The 14363-nt window shown below is 32.0% G+C and overlaps 2 protein-coding genes across 2 annotated transcripts in view; one reads left to right on the top strand and one right to left on the bottom strand.

The window, feature by feature from the left end:
• The window catches only part of LOC109600607 (chondroitin sulfate N-acetylgalactosaminyltransferase 2), a 38179-nt gene that overhangs the window by 17173 nt on the left and 6643 nt on the right, over positions 1-14363 (bottom strand). Inside the window, exon 3 of the mRNA XM_049964657.1 lies at positions 5328-5507. Coding sequence (XP_049820614.1) covers positions 5328-5507 — 180 coding nt within the window. The remainder of the gene's footprint in view (positions 1-5327; positions 5508-14363) is intronic.
• LOC109600610 (uncharacterized) lies at positions 6960-8184 on the top strand. The gene is made up of 2 exons (XM_020016783.2): positions 6960-7158; positions 7444-8184. The coding sequence occupies exons 1-2, from the start codon at positions 7114-7116 to the stop codon at positions 8116-8118; spliced, it is 720 nt and encodes a 239-aa protein (XP_019872342.1). The 5' UTR covers positions 6960-7113; the 3' UTR covers positions 8119-8184.

Genomic DNA, 14363 nt, shown 5'->3' with positions numbered 1-14363 from the left:
AGTCGGATTAAGATATTTGATAACAGTATACTTGGCAGTCTGCGATGAAGGATTTACTTTGAAGAATTATAGACGCGAATTATATGTTGCAATGTTTATCAATAGTTTGATGAATGTTAACATAGAGTTCTCATTACTAAATTACATTTAGATGTGAGTAATAACATTTCAATTGGTTTCAGCGAATGAAAACCGTGGAACTACACACTCGAATCTTTACAACTTGTACGTCAAGAAAAATATTTTTCGTTTTTAGTTCGGGATTTATTTGAGGCAATTTTTATATCATATTTTAACTTTTTTATTGAACTCTATATAATATTTGAAAGCTTTTTCATGCTCTTTCAAATTATGGTATTATTTTTTCCTTAAGTGAAAATGAATGTCTTGAAGATGAGCGACGTCAAGGTCGTCCTGAAACCTGTGTCAACAAAGAAATTAGCAATATTTAATGTAAAGTCCTCGTGAAATATGTCATTAAATTAACAGATAAAGGCTTCATGCATCGAATTTCATCAAAAAGTTTCACAAATGGATTACACATAAATTAAATGAGGCTAACAAAATTCGTCGTCGTTTGACAATTACCAATTTCCCCTTAGACACAATGCAAATTAACCTTTCAATGATAGTACTATTACACGTGACAAAAAATTGTTAGATCAGGACAATTTTTGTTGAAATCAGGAAGTCTCATAAAACACTATTTAAAAGTATTCATTCAAGAAAAATGTTGATGATTATATCGTGTAAAAGAAGAATATTTTACATATTGAATATCTACTGTTCAGTTCAAATTATCAATATAACTCTCTACTGTTAATAAATTGGTCAAGTTTACGAAAAATATACTCATAGATGAGTTTCTTTCCCAATAAAAAAGTGCTGTGCTTGTTCATGACTATGCAATACCATATAGCGCATTAGATACTCAAAGGAAATATCTATATACTCCAGATATTTATTCATGGAGAAATATTTTTCATGGTTTAATCATGAAAAGTCAAAAAAATGGTTTCATGAATTTTTTTGTAGAACGTAAGACGCAAAAAAATTGTTGATTATAATAGTGCTAGTTGATTACGATGTACAAGTCAATTAAGAGTGCCTAGACAATTACTCAGATATAGAACATTACCTCAATGATGGAATGTCCTTTTTTGAGACGAAAAGGGTACAGGATGGAAGAATGATAACCGTCGAGTTTAAGTTTGGAGTGCTGCCTTTGCTAGTGAAGTGATCTCATATTAGGGCGGTAGTATCATATTTTAGAGTGGAATCATGTGGGGAAAAAAAACTGCTTTGGTATACGTTCCTGACACAAACTGGACAAATTTTCATATATCTTAAAATTCGACCTATTGTACAACCAAGAAGAGAGAAGTTGGATTCCAATTCGAACACAAGTAGTTTTGGACGTTTCTAGAGAGGTCGAAATTAAAAGAATGGAGTAACCATCACTTACCCCAGATATGAACCTAATTGGGAATGCATGGGATTACATATCCAGATTAAATCCTCCCACGAGTATTCCACACCTCCTAGAGGTGTTGAGGAATGGAATAATATTCCTCAAGGATTTATTGATAATCTAATAAGAGGCATCCACAGGGTTGTAAATTCTATATTACAAAGCGGAGGTGGATATAGGAGGTTCTAAATTAAATTGTTAACCTATATTGTTTTTCACAATGAAGTTCGTTGATGGTATTTTACTATTATTTCTTTTTAAGTTAATTATTATACAATGATTTGGTAAATGTTAAAACACTTTTGAGATGCTTTAAAGATGTGAAAATAATCTAATAATAAGTATAGTATAATAACACTATATTCTGGTTAATTTTAAATCGAATTATAGCGTGGTACAACACTTTTCAAACTAAGTGTATTATATTTTACCAAAAGAAGTTTGATATAATACATAAAAATAATATTAATTGATTCTGAAATGATTTTATTTTAATTATATAATTTATATTGCCATTATATTCCTGACAGTCTAAACTAAAATACTACAGCAATAATTAATAGTTTATTTAAAATTAGATAAATAAATTTAAGAAACTCAAAAAATGTGTACCAACATCGCCAATTTAATAGTGTCAGATGCATACTATACCATTTATTCTACCAGTACCATTTCAGTAAATATCTAATTATTCCCAACGAAAATATAGACGAAATTAAATTGTTGTACAAACAGAAATTGGGTCTCCGTCGCACGTCCAATTAGTGCAAATGTTCCAGTTAAAGTTGCAGCGTCGACAGAGGGTCACAAACTACGTGGCTAATAAGATCGGACGTGCTAAATCACTCACATCCAGGCGGCTTGACCCGGCGAATCTAATTAAATTTAAAAATTTCGCTCGCTATACTCGTACCATTTCCAATTTATACCAGATTATGATTAGAGCAACCGTTTATGCAACGTTTTAATTAGTTTCGGCTAAGAATTTATGATGTGCTTAATTTTCGTGTTGGATCATATGTAAAAATTAATTTATAGATTATGTTTACACGGTCGTCAGTCAAAATTTTAATTAAAACTCGAGTTAATGGCTTCTGTTTGAGGGCAATAAAATTTAACAACGCAAAATTAAAGAAGTGATTGTTTCGAATTGAACTATTTCATAAGATAGCTGTACTAGCTTACTGTCTATATAAATTTTTCCTCCAAATTTGATTATGCGGAAGAGCCCCGAAGAAGGACTATCAAATTACTGCGTCGCAGGACAATATTGAATTGTAGCGTGTGCCATCTCATAGTTTATGTTTCCGGCACTCTGTTCATATTTCCTGTCAGCGTAAATATCATTTCGATGTTTAAAATATGAGCGTAGATTCGAACCTAGATATTGGTTTTGTACATCGAAATAAATCAAATCCAAAACTTTCTTTATATGATGCAATAAAATTTCACACCACGCTGCTCCGCAGACGACGGAGAAACGCTTTATAAGATGATTTATGCCCAGTAATCATCGGAAAATTCGACTGGAGGAATTTATGTTAAAGTATTTATCAATTTTAGTGGTCACCGCAAGAGACATATAAATTTACCAGTTTTACAACTATAGCATTAGTGCCAAGTGCTAAAAGATAAATTAAATGTTGATGACAACCGTTACATATGCTTAATGTTACTGCCGACCATGGCATTTTATTTTAGCAGACCCGGGAAAATGAATAGCACAAAATAAAAAACATAATAACATAAATTTGATTTCACAAATTTAGTCGAATTTAATTTAAGCAGCATGTAAATATATAAATTGATGTATTAGTCAAAATTAAATGTACAATAATAAATTATGCATTGTGATTTATCGGATTACTTTATTATGTACCACCATAATGACCAAATTTTATTGACTTTTGATGTCCAGTTTGTTTTGCACCTCTACGATAATCTAGACAATCTCAGACTTGCCCCGGTAATAATCTATTGAAGTGTTAAATTTCGTTCTGAAGTACCTAATTCTGTACCACTTTTGGTGGAAAGGATGGTTGAATTTCGGAATCTCCTGTCTATGACGTACGACCTGTGTTCAATCGGCAATGAGGAAGATATATTACTAGTCATAACAAATAATTTACATTGGTCTGTTGAAAGCACTCCGAAGTAAATACGAGGTCGGGCACTATTCTAGTAGAAAACTGAATTTTCAAAGCTAAAATAAGGTAAGACATTAACTTTCTGCACGTTTAAATTACCTCTAATGATTCCAATCTTTGACTATAATGTTGTAATTTGGTAGGAACTACAAACTGGCGATGGTAGTAAAAAACTCTGGACTGTGCAGTAAACACGTCGTTTGGTAAGAAGCCTTCCTTCTTCTGTAAACCAGTGCTTGATAATAGCTCATGTGGTCACAAAGTGAATTTGAAAAGCTAAAGATCAAAGGTAGGTTTTGAAGTTCACTTCACGTTTTTTTAAACACCTCGCGCGTCGTTCAGATCAACATTCCAACATAAAAAAAATAATTAAAAACTGACTTCTGTCTGCATTATATTAATTTAAAATACAAAAATTGTACAAGAAAAAACAACAAAACAATAATTTACGATATTTTGATAAAATTGAACCAGACGGATAAATATATTGATTCCATATTTTATGTCACTGAGTATATTTATAAAAATATCTCTTTATAAACTATAATAAAATTTATTTGTAATTTTAAATTAAGTAATTTATAGATAAGCGGCACGATACAGAGATTTAATATCAAATATTCCTCACAGAAAGATATATAAAGACGTTAAATCGGGAGACTTAGGAAGTCAAGTAACATCTCAGCGTTGAAGTTCAAAGACGTAATTTTGATAAAACACAGTATCACTGGAAGACATTTTCAGACATGAGCTCTTTCCAATGTCTTTTATAATTGCACTAATTAATTTCTTATCATTCTCAAACATTTAATATCATAACTGTAATTCGTCGCGTATATATTCTTATCTATCATTTTTCATTTTCAGTTTATATCAATTTTAAATTTATTCTTTAAGAGTAATAATAATATTTTATTAAACATAGAGTAACAGAAAATCACAATTAGATAACTAAACCTGAAGTGTATAAACTATAAAAACTAGAACAGTACGCTGTTACTAGAAACCCTTTATTAACTAACAATGAAATTACTTAAACCTAACTAATTAATTTTGTTTTCCGGTTCTTAAATCAAAACTGCAATAATAAATTAATTTCTCTTGGCGAATCACCGGCAGCCATATAACAGCAGTTTTAAAAACATAAAAATAACATGAAAAGCTGCAGTATTTTAAAGTTGAAATTTAATCAACATAAACTCAGTGCCTGTAAATTGAGGAAGTTCAAGTTTCAGACGCGTAACTCAGCCTCGGGGTTGTCTTATACATTTACAGTTTCCCTTCAAATAAAGCTGATCGAAATACTTCGCTAGTTTTACAATTAGGTGTTATTTTTATTTAACTGCTTACAAACAATAATTTTTTATTATATATATCTCTACTTTTGTTCATATACGTTGATTAAGCTAATTAATTAATAAAATACAAAATTAACTAGATACTTCCATTTATTTTAAAGTTTAATATACCTGCCAACGTTAATTAGTTAGCTAGTGTAAGCCCAGGCGGATTCAAATCTAATTAAGATAATGAACTCCCAAAGAAACTCTTTTAAAAAGGAATTGAACTTGTCCATAGATGCAATTTTACTCTGAATAGATTTGATGTAATTCCAAATTAACTGCCACGTTATTAAAATATTCTTTATAAAAACCGAATGCTCGTAACAACAATATTAATTAATAAGACGAGCGTCAATTTAAACTTACTGCTCGTAAATTGGAGAAGTTGTAGTTTGAGGGCGCGTATCTCGGCGGTGAGTCTCTCGACTTCTTGCCTGTTCTCCTCCTCCCGCTGCTGCAGCAGCTGCTGATAGGAGTAGCCGTTGTCCTGGGTCCGGGCGGCGACGTCATCTCCTGCGGACTGTTGATTCCCCGTTATTGTCGAGCCTGAAATAATACGAAACTCGGTTAGTCTTATCTCTCGGGGACCGGGAAACCGGCGGGCGACCGTTCCTATAAATTTAAATTGGACGTCGCTTCCTTCTTGTCGAACGTCGAACGGAGGATTGCGTCCGTTGAATATTTTATTAGTTTGTAGGAAGTTTGCGTCGGTTTATGTTTATGTTTTTTTCTCTACATGTCTGATAATATAATAAAAACTGTTTTTATTTGTCGATGTTGCTCAGATAACAGACGTTGTAATAACAAACGTTTTTATTGAAGCAACGTCAACGCATAAAATCATGTTCGAGGGTTAACGTGTGACGTATTTTGGAGATAAACTTTGTAAACTGTACTTAAATTTGATTGCACCAATGCTGTGTACAAACGATACGCAAATCACCAAACAAATCGATCCGATATGCGGCACCGGAACGGTAAATTTGATTTCTTGTTGAAGTGACATCGGTATATGTGTTCGTTAATGCGGCATGTCCTAATAATGGACGACATATCGTTCAAAATTAAATTTTCATCGACGGTCGTCCTAATTGCAATATGTATACATGAGATCGTACGCGATCTAATCAAGTCCGAGGCTTCCGCCGGCCATGTGAATAATATCATTTACCAAAGTAATTTGAACACTGACCATGTTATATTTACTAAATTGTTTATCATCGAATAAGCAATAATTCAGTTTATCTTGGCAAAAGAATTTATCAGTTGTTCAAACGAAAATTTTCATCTTGAAGTGTCTGAGATCACGACAAAGCCGTCAATTCTGCAGAATCCCGCACAATTCGAATTCCCGTGTTTGTGAAGCTTTATCTTAATGTAGGCACTCGTACGTTTCATCTTATCGATTCCTACTTTAAATAACGATAATAATTCCGCTTATCACTCGAAAAGCCAGGTAATTTAATGCATGCCAAGGATTGGATTGTTCAAATGCCTGTTATATTATTTTTGGGTTTAAATTTAGCATATAGATTGGATGCCGATGGCTTTAAGGGTTCTCGATGGAATTGGGCTAATGTAAATACGTTGATCTGACGACGTTTTTACATCACGTAATTAATTTCGCCACCCATTAAATTGTGTATCCAAAATAAATAAAATTTTGACCACGTACTTTTTCGGTGAATATTTGATTTTATTTCAATTTTATTGACTATTGTTGCGTGAAAAATACGTTATTAACTAATTACAATCAAACAGTTAAATTAATATTGTGTTTGATGAAAGATTAGTTTAGATGCCTCGCACACATCACAAATATAATTTGGTGCTAATAACAATAAACTTTATGGGTTGCTTAGTAAAGCAAATGCATTATTTTGCCTTTTAGTCGTAAATTTAGTTCGACGTGTTTGCTTTTCGCACCATATCAACAGAAAAACAATAAAATTTTTCTCAGTTTTCAACAGAATTCCCCTACTTTTAAACGTTTTAAGGATAAGTCGTAACTTTTGTATCTGACTAGATAAGATAAATCGAATTCGCTAGTTTTATTGTTCCTAATTAGTTGTTAATTATTGTTAGCAGTACATTTCAAAAATTGACACCTTTAAATAGTCCTCTGTTTGATTGAATACGATCAGTGCTGGTAATGATGAAGGTTTTGTTAACACTTACCGTATGTCTGCTAATGCAGGTATGTTCATGCATATTTTAGTTATTTTTTATAATACAATATTGAAGCCAATCTATATATTTTTATATAATTATTATATTAAGAAATTGGTGTATGAATATCATTGTTAAATATAAGATTAAGTTATCTTAAACGATTAAATACGATCTTTTGCTTTTGTACTAAGTTGATCAAGCTGCTTAAAAGTTCAAGCAGTTTTAAAACAGAATATTAAAATTCTAATTTTCATTATTATACCTAAATTGCTAAACCAAATAATTCTAATGAGACATTTAACATTTTTAGACGTCCGTCTTTGGAGATGACATTCAAATAACTGATGCCCAAATGGCGGAGTATCAAGAGAGCATCGTTAACCAACTGAACTTGACGGTCCAAAATACGGTGGACAGCATCAAAGCCAGCATGAGCAGCTACCAGATCCTGATGGAAAACATGACGGAATCAGCCATGGTCGAAAACGCAAAACTGATCAAGGAAAGCATCGACGATTTTCGTCAGTCCTTGATAGAAATAAGAAATTCTCGTAGCGGTGGTGATGACGCCGTCTCCTCGTGCATTGAGGACGAAGGTAGCTTGGATGTGCTCGAGGAACAAATCAACGAAGAAGTCAAAACGTGCACTACCACCATTATGCAGGAAGTGGTCAATGTGATCAGTGACAGTTTGAACCAGGCTCAAACTTTCATGACCATACCGGAAGTTATTGGGAAAGATATACAAAAGTGTGGATTGTCTGCAAGCTGCATGAAAACTATCGTCGGCGATGCCATTTCCGAAAGTCTACAGGTTCCTCCGAAAGTGTTCACGATTTCAGCCCGCATCCAATCGATGAATTTGAGGACTGTGGTCTCCATTGACGCCTGTATATTCAATGCCATTAAGAAGGTCACCAAAATGGGAATGAACATTCTGGAAGACGTTTTTTACTGCATTGACGACGAAATTAATGGGGAGTAACGCAGAAATTTATAACACTTTCTCGAGTACTTTAAGGTAATAAATAAAGAAATCAATTCAACCAAATGGGAATTTTATTTGACTACATACCACACTAAACGTAAAATTACGACGGTTAGAAGCAATTAGCATTGACAAATGTTTGACTCGAAGTTATCCTGTAAACTTTGTAGAATCAATTATTAGTACACGTTCAAGGGATTAGGGTCAGTAGGATGTTGGTCGAAACCGAACACAACAACGAACTTAAAATATATATGCACCGCAATGACAGCCCTGAAGGTTGTAAATGTAATTAGTGACATTATAAATCAGGTCCTAATGTTTATGGTCGGCCCGAAAGTTTTCACGATGGGACAAAGAGATGTGACCCTCTGGCAAAAGTTGTTTCGAAACTATCTTGGGGAGCACTTTATCTAAAGATTTGTCAAGTCCTGCCGTCATTAATTGCAACAGTCCTAAACGTATGTCTGTTTAAATCAATATTAATCTCTGTTAGCAGTAATGAACTATTTTTGCACGCTTGAAGTGGCTCAATTATTAATCACCTTTAAGTCGGATTCGAGAGGTACTTCACAATCAAAGAAAACCGTGATTGATTGTAAATAAAGATTACGGGAATTTCTACTGACGGAGAGATATGGTTATACTAATAAATATTTCACAACGATATTTTTGCTATCAATTAAGATAATTGATTTTGAAAATATGCCGTAATAGGCTTCAGTCATTGGTCATAGGTGGTCATGAATAAATCTTTTTAACAACTAAATTAAATAATTAATATTCTTATAAAACTTATGAGAAGTGGATAATTTGAAATATTTAAAAAATCAGATTATCAATGGCATTATATTGCAAATATAATATATTATCAATAGTTATATTAAACATTATCATCTACTGTATAAATTAAACAAAATCGTATCAACAATAGAAGATTTAAACCAAGAAATTCCTTGAAAAATTAATATAAGAAAATTAATTAAAAAAAAACGTAATACGAGTCGTCACATTTTTCTAAACAGTCCTTCCATTATATTGGTGTTACCAGTTTAAGGCTAATGGTTCTAAGCATGACACTTTGTAAGACATTAAAGATTTGGGATACTTATTGACTCAGATTCCCACATCGCAAAATTGCTATTACAACGGCAAAATCTTAGGAGGACAGTGTTTAACTATTTTACGGAGCTAAACAATATATATATGAAGAGAAGAAGAATGAGCAGAATAAGCTATGATAAAATCCATAAAATATGTTTTTTCGAAATAAAAATTTAGAGTCAGAATGTTGTTTATATTTAAGTCAATAAAATACACTGCGCCGCAAAATTATGAAATTTTTACTAAAGTTTGAACATCTTTTTTTAAGATAAAATTTTAAATGGACTATTTATTAAACTATTATCTATGATATTTTAGCCATATAGTATCTTAAAATTTTCGCCAAAATATTTGTTTTTGTACGTTAAACAGAAAAAAACTAAAGATCGACATTTATTCTTATTTTTTTTATTTTCTATTTTGCACTTGTAACAGTATTTTACAGTTTACGATTATTTTTTAAAATCTTTAAAATAAACAACAGAGCAAATAATCTCAACATTTCAAAAGAAAATTGTGCTGTAATAATATCTAGAAACCGTTATTTAATTTTTGAGACCACCAATTTGTTTAGATTCTCACGTTTTTTGTTTCAAATTTTTGATGGGTTTTTTTAAAATTAATCTTGCACATGTTAATCGTAAAATAGTCATAAAATCGTATAAAAAGGGTTATTTAGTCAAAAGTCTAGGTTTTCTTTAAATAGTGATGATAATCTTAGAAGAATATAGATATAAGGAAAATCCTAGAACCACAAGTCATACCGTTTGCTCCATTTATTGATGTCCGGACTTAAATCCGATTGAACATTTATGGGACCATATGAGAAGTCAAATAAGAGCAAATTAACCACCACCAAACATTTTTAACCAACTAAAGGAAAAAATCAAAGAAATTTAGAAGATCATTGATCAGGATGTCATTTATTTTAACTATGAGGAGATGTAAACGTAACGACTTAAAACTGATCGTCTAAAGATGCAAATATTCAAAATAAAACATATTGAAAATATTTTTAAATTTTTTTAATATATGTTATTATTATACAGGAAATTAAAATTAACTACAAAGAATCATTATAATTATGTTATAGATACAATTCATTACACTGCAATTTTTTTAACCTGACGTTAAAATGAAATTCGCATAGTTTCAAAGAAAATAAATGAGGACTAAATACTCCGGGTAACAAACCAACTGATAATGAATGCCATTCATTTATTTCCTAATTAGAAAAGATGAATATAATAGAATAGGGTGCACTAGATTAATTACTTCATAAAACTGAGGTAATGTTCTGTAAGATATACCGTCTTATATAACTGCTGATTTCCACAGAATACTCAGTTGTCTTCAAAATTAAGTGTTTCCTTTGTGTGACTCATCCTTTTTAGTGTTGGGAGGCACAGATCTGCATTTAAATAAAATGCTGTCCTTAACCATACCGTCTTTGATCCAAATAATTTATTTGTTTAGTTAATATAAACGTCCTTCCCCCTTATATTTAACAAAAACAAACTGAAATGAGACCACAATTAGTTAAGATTAAAATTTTTATAAATTTCAATTTGTCTTTAGTTTTTTCCTGAATATTCATTTAAATGAATGAACAGCGTACAAAAAATTTGAGCCATGTATTATAACGGATGAATTCAAACTTTGTAATTTGCCTAATTGCCAAAGAAAAGAATTTCACCAGTAATTGTTTGATTTACAATTGAGAATTCGGATTTAATTAAATCCCGACGCTGAATTATTCTTTTAATTTCAATAATTATTTTCGTCCGATATGAAATGCGAAATTTAAATAATCGATTTGCATAACAAAACAGTAAGGAACGAAGGAGAAATCTTATTAAGACAATATCTTTCCTGTCATCTGTGTCAATACCAATCAGGGACTGATTGTCTCGCTGGCGGAGATTAAGGCACCGACTCAGTGTTTTGTAATTAATACGGCGGAGCCCTCGCTTCGGTCTAATTTATGCAAACTACAACGCTAACGATAAAACTTAACCCCAGGAGCAGGTAAAACACTTCAATATTATTCAAAAGGGGTCGCGCAGGCTTCATATTTTTAAAAGGATCAAACATTATAAAGCCCGACACGTTTCTTCGGTCGAATGTAGGACTCGCGAAAGGATAAAGCGAGTTCTCAAAGAGCTCGTCGCGTTTAATAATAAATACTTGAGGTTCTTTCGGATCCGTCTTCCGTGCTACGTTTGAGGTGCAAAAGAAAATTAAAAGAATACAATTACTGGTTTCAACGAGACCGTTCGTATTTCACAACCAGTTTAAATATATAGTTTTTTGTACATGCCTTTTATATCATTCCTTTTACAATTATCCACTTTGAAACTTGTCTAACCGAGGGAAATGTTGCTTACACACATAAATTTGCCATCAGTACCTTGAGAAAGAATAAATTTGAAAATTTAATTGCACTTTTATCCTCGCAATTAATTGTAGTGCCTCCATTTGATGGAAACACATAAGTACACAGCATACAATTCCACAGCCAAGCCGTTACTATGCACTTGAATCAGTTTAAATCAATCTAATGGAGTAAATAAAATTTGATTACTGTTGGAGATGAGACGCAGAACAATGGTTGAAACGTTGAAATGTGAGGAAAGTTAGTGCAATCATTATCTATAATTTCTTTAAAAGCGTTGGTCTGCCAGGAATGGTTGTAATTCTCTCAGAACATTAGAGTTCATGTTACCAAGGATATTGTTACATTTCTGTTTTAACGAAATAATTTAACAATAATCTTGGAGTGTTCTAATCTGACATACAAGTATATAATTTCAACATAATAACCTTTTTCATTATTTGTTCATATTTTGTTTAATGGTCTTTATTTTTGCTAATTATAATTCTCCGGATTAATGAAAAGTTTCTAAAAGTTAAATGAGTTCTCCTGCAGTTATTTAAATCGTATAAACGAGTTGTTTTAAGGAGACAGATGGAACACTTAAACTTTTAATCATCAACCGCATTGCTCAATTTCGTCCTTAAGGTAAAAAATGAATGTTAGTCCCCATATTTGTTTAATTAAATCCACAATGAGAATGTTGCCTTTTAGGAGGTTCAAAATAGCTGTATCCGTACGCATCCCGCAGTCTGATAAATATTAAAGGGACTGAGTGAATGTAATTTGGGGACGATTACAACCTATTTTGGGAGTCTGACCGTAACATAAACTAGTATCAGGAATTTACAGGCCGGCTTAAGGTAATGGTGCACTCACACGTTCCAATGGAACAAGTGCATTATGCGATTGAGGAGGATTTCACCGGTTGCTAAATCCAATATCCGACGTTAGACCTTACTGGTTTAAAACTTTGTTTTCAAACAAGTTCACACTTATAGCGGTTTAATTCGGTTGGTTTTAAATTTTGATAGGAACTACTTTTATGTTGATTAAATAAAAGTTCTCTTCAAATTACGTGCTGAAGATTAGGCATTTACTTTGACATTAAACTTTTTAATTTACTACAGATCTACCGAAATACATGTTAATTACCTGTTCTATAAAACTGTTTACTGTTTATTTCATGTTAGAAAACTCTAAACATTTACCGAAAAGATTCTTGAATTGATGATCTTCTTATACTTGGGTAATTCTTCAAAAAAACATTTTTCATAAATGCTAGGAGGGTGACATTCCGTCGATGTTCTCTTTGAAAGGTGGGTTTGTAATAACTTTCAATAACTCCCGAGGCTTTGGGTTCCCGTTCGAAAAGACTTTGGTGGTACATCCGCAGTATAATTAAGATAAATGACACTTGGGGAACGCGATATACTTAAGACCTGGCAAAAAGTCCTCTCGGGATTTCGTTGGATTATTGCTAAGCGCATTGCCATATTCTGGTTCACTTGTTCAATAGATTAAATCGGGGATTTGCTCAGGAGTCGTTTATATTACGGGAATTTTAGGAATGGTATTATGCACTTATAAATTAAAAATTTATTCAAATACTCCCGAAATATCCATATTTTTAAATTAAATAGGCTGAAAAAAATAATTTATATGGATTAAAATAAAAAATAAAGATTGTGAATACATGTTGGCAAAAAACAATATGAGGGTACCCCCAAAGTTACTAATTAGTTTAACCCCCAGTTATTTAAACCAAATTAAAGTAAAAACTATTCATTAAATTTAAAATATAAAAATAAAGAATAAAAACTTTAAACATTTTTAAAACGATGTTTCGGATAATATTTATTTCTATCCCTTCTCAAATGTAATTAAAAACATTAAATGTAATATCATATTTGAATTGATATATGAATCCATTCTTTAAGTAAGGGCTCTCTAAAAACATTGGCGGTATAGGTATATCGAATTTAAATCTGGTGATTGTGCAAATCATGGTAAAATTCCAATTCCTTCATAGTCATCAAATTTATCAAAACCCGCGTAACATGTGGGTGAATATTTTCACCAATAGTATCATCAAATGGAAGGACAATTGATTGAAGAATGTTTCTTAAATATTGATATGACCTTTCGAAAGAAGAGATCAATTCTACCACCAATAACGATCCACTCCAAACCAATATTGTATCACCTCTACATGTAAAAACTTCCTCACGGTGCCTAAGGTGTTCCAAATTTACAGATCTTCCCCAATCTCTTGCTTGACGAGAATCTGGATGAAATTCAAATCGGGATTTGTCTGTGAATAAAACCGTCGCTCAATTATTTCAATTCACATACACCGTTCCGTTGATTGCCACTGCTAAAAGGTAGAGATTTTACTGGTCTTCTAATCAAAATGAGGTAATAATACCAGAAAAATTATAACTAAAATTTACAAAATTACTCTGATTGATCGACGACTGTTTGTTCTAGTAGAAATAGTAGAAAATTTTGAACATGAATAAGCTGCATGTGAGGTAGGTGCCGTGTTAGCTTAAAATGTTTTTGGGACAATTGATATAGGATAAAACATAAATTCATCATATCACACTTAAGGCGAAAGAACAGTCAAAATAATTGACTAAAATAGGCCAATCAAGTCCAAAGAAGACAAAAACCTGTCCGTCTACTTGAAAGATGGCTGTTATTTGTAGTGGTCAAAATCAATAAATTAAAGTTACACTACATCATCTTCATGCATCCTGGT

Source organism: Aethina tumida, chromosome 3 (genome assembly GCF_024364675.1).
Source record: "Aethina tumida isolate Nest 87 chromosome 3, icAetTumi1.1, whole genome shotgun sequence".
Classification (NCBI taxonomy): Eukaryota; Metazoa; Arthropoda; class Insecta; order Coleoptera; family Nitidulidae; genus Aethina; species Aethina tumida.
Note: the sequence above shows the minus strand (reverse complement) of the source record. Positions and strands in the feature narration are given on the sequence as shown.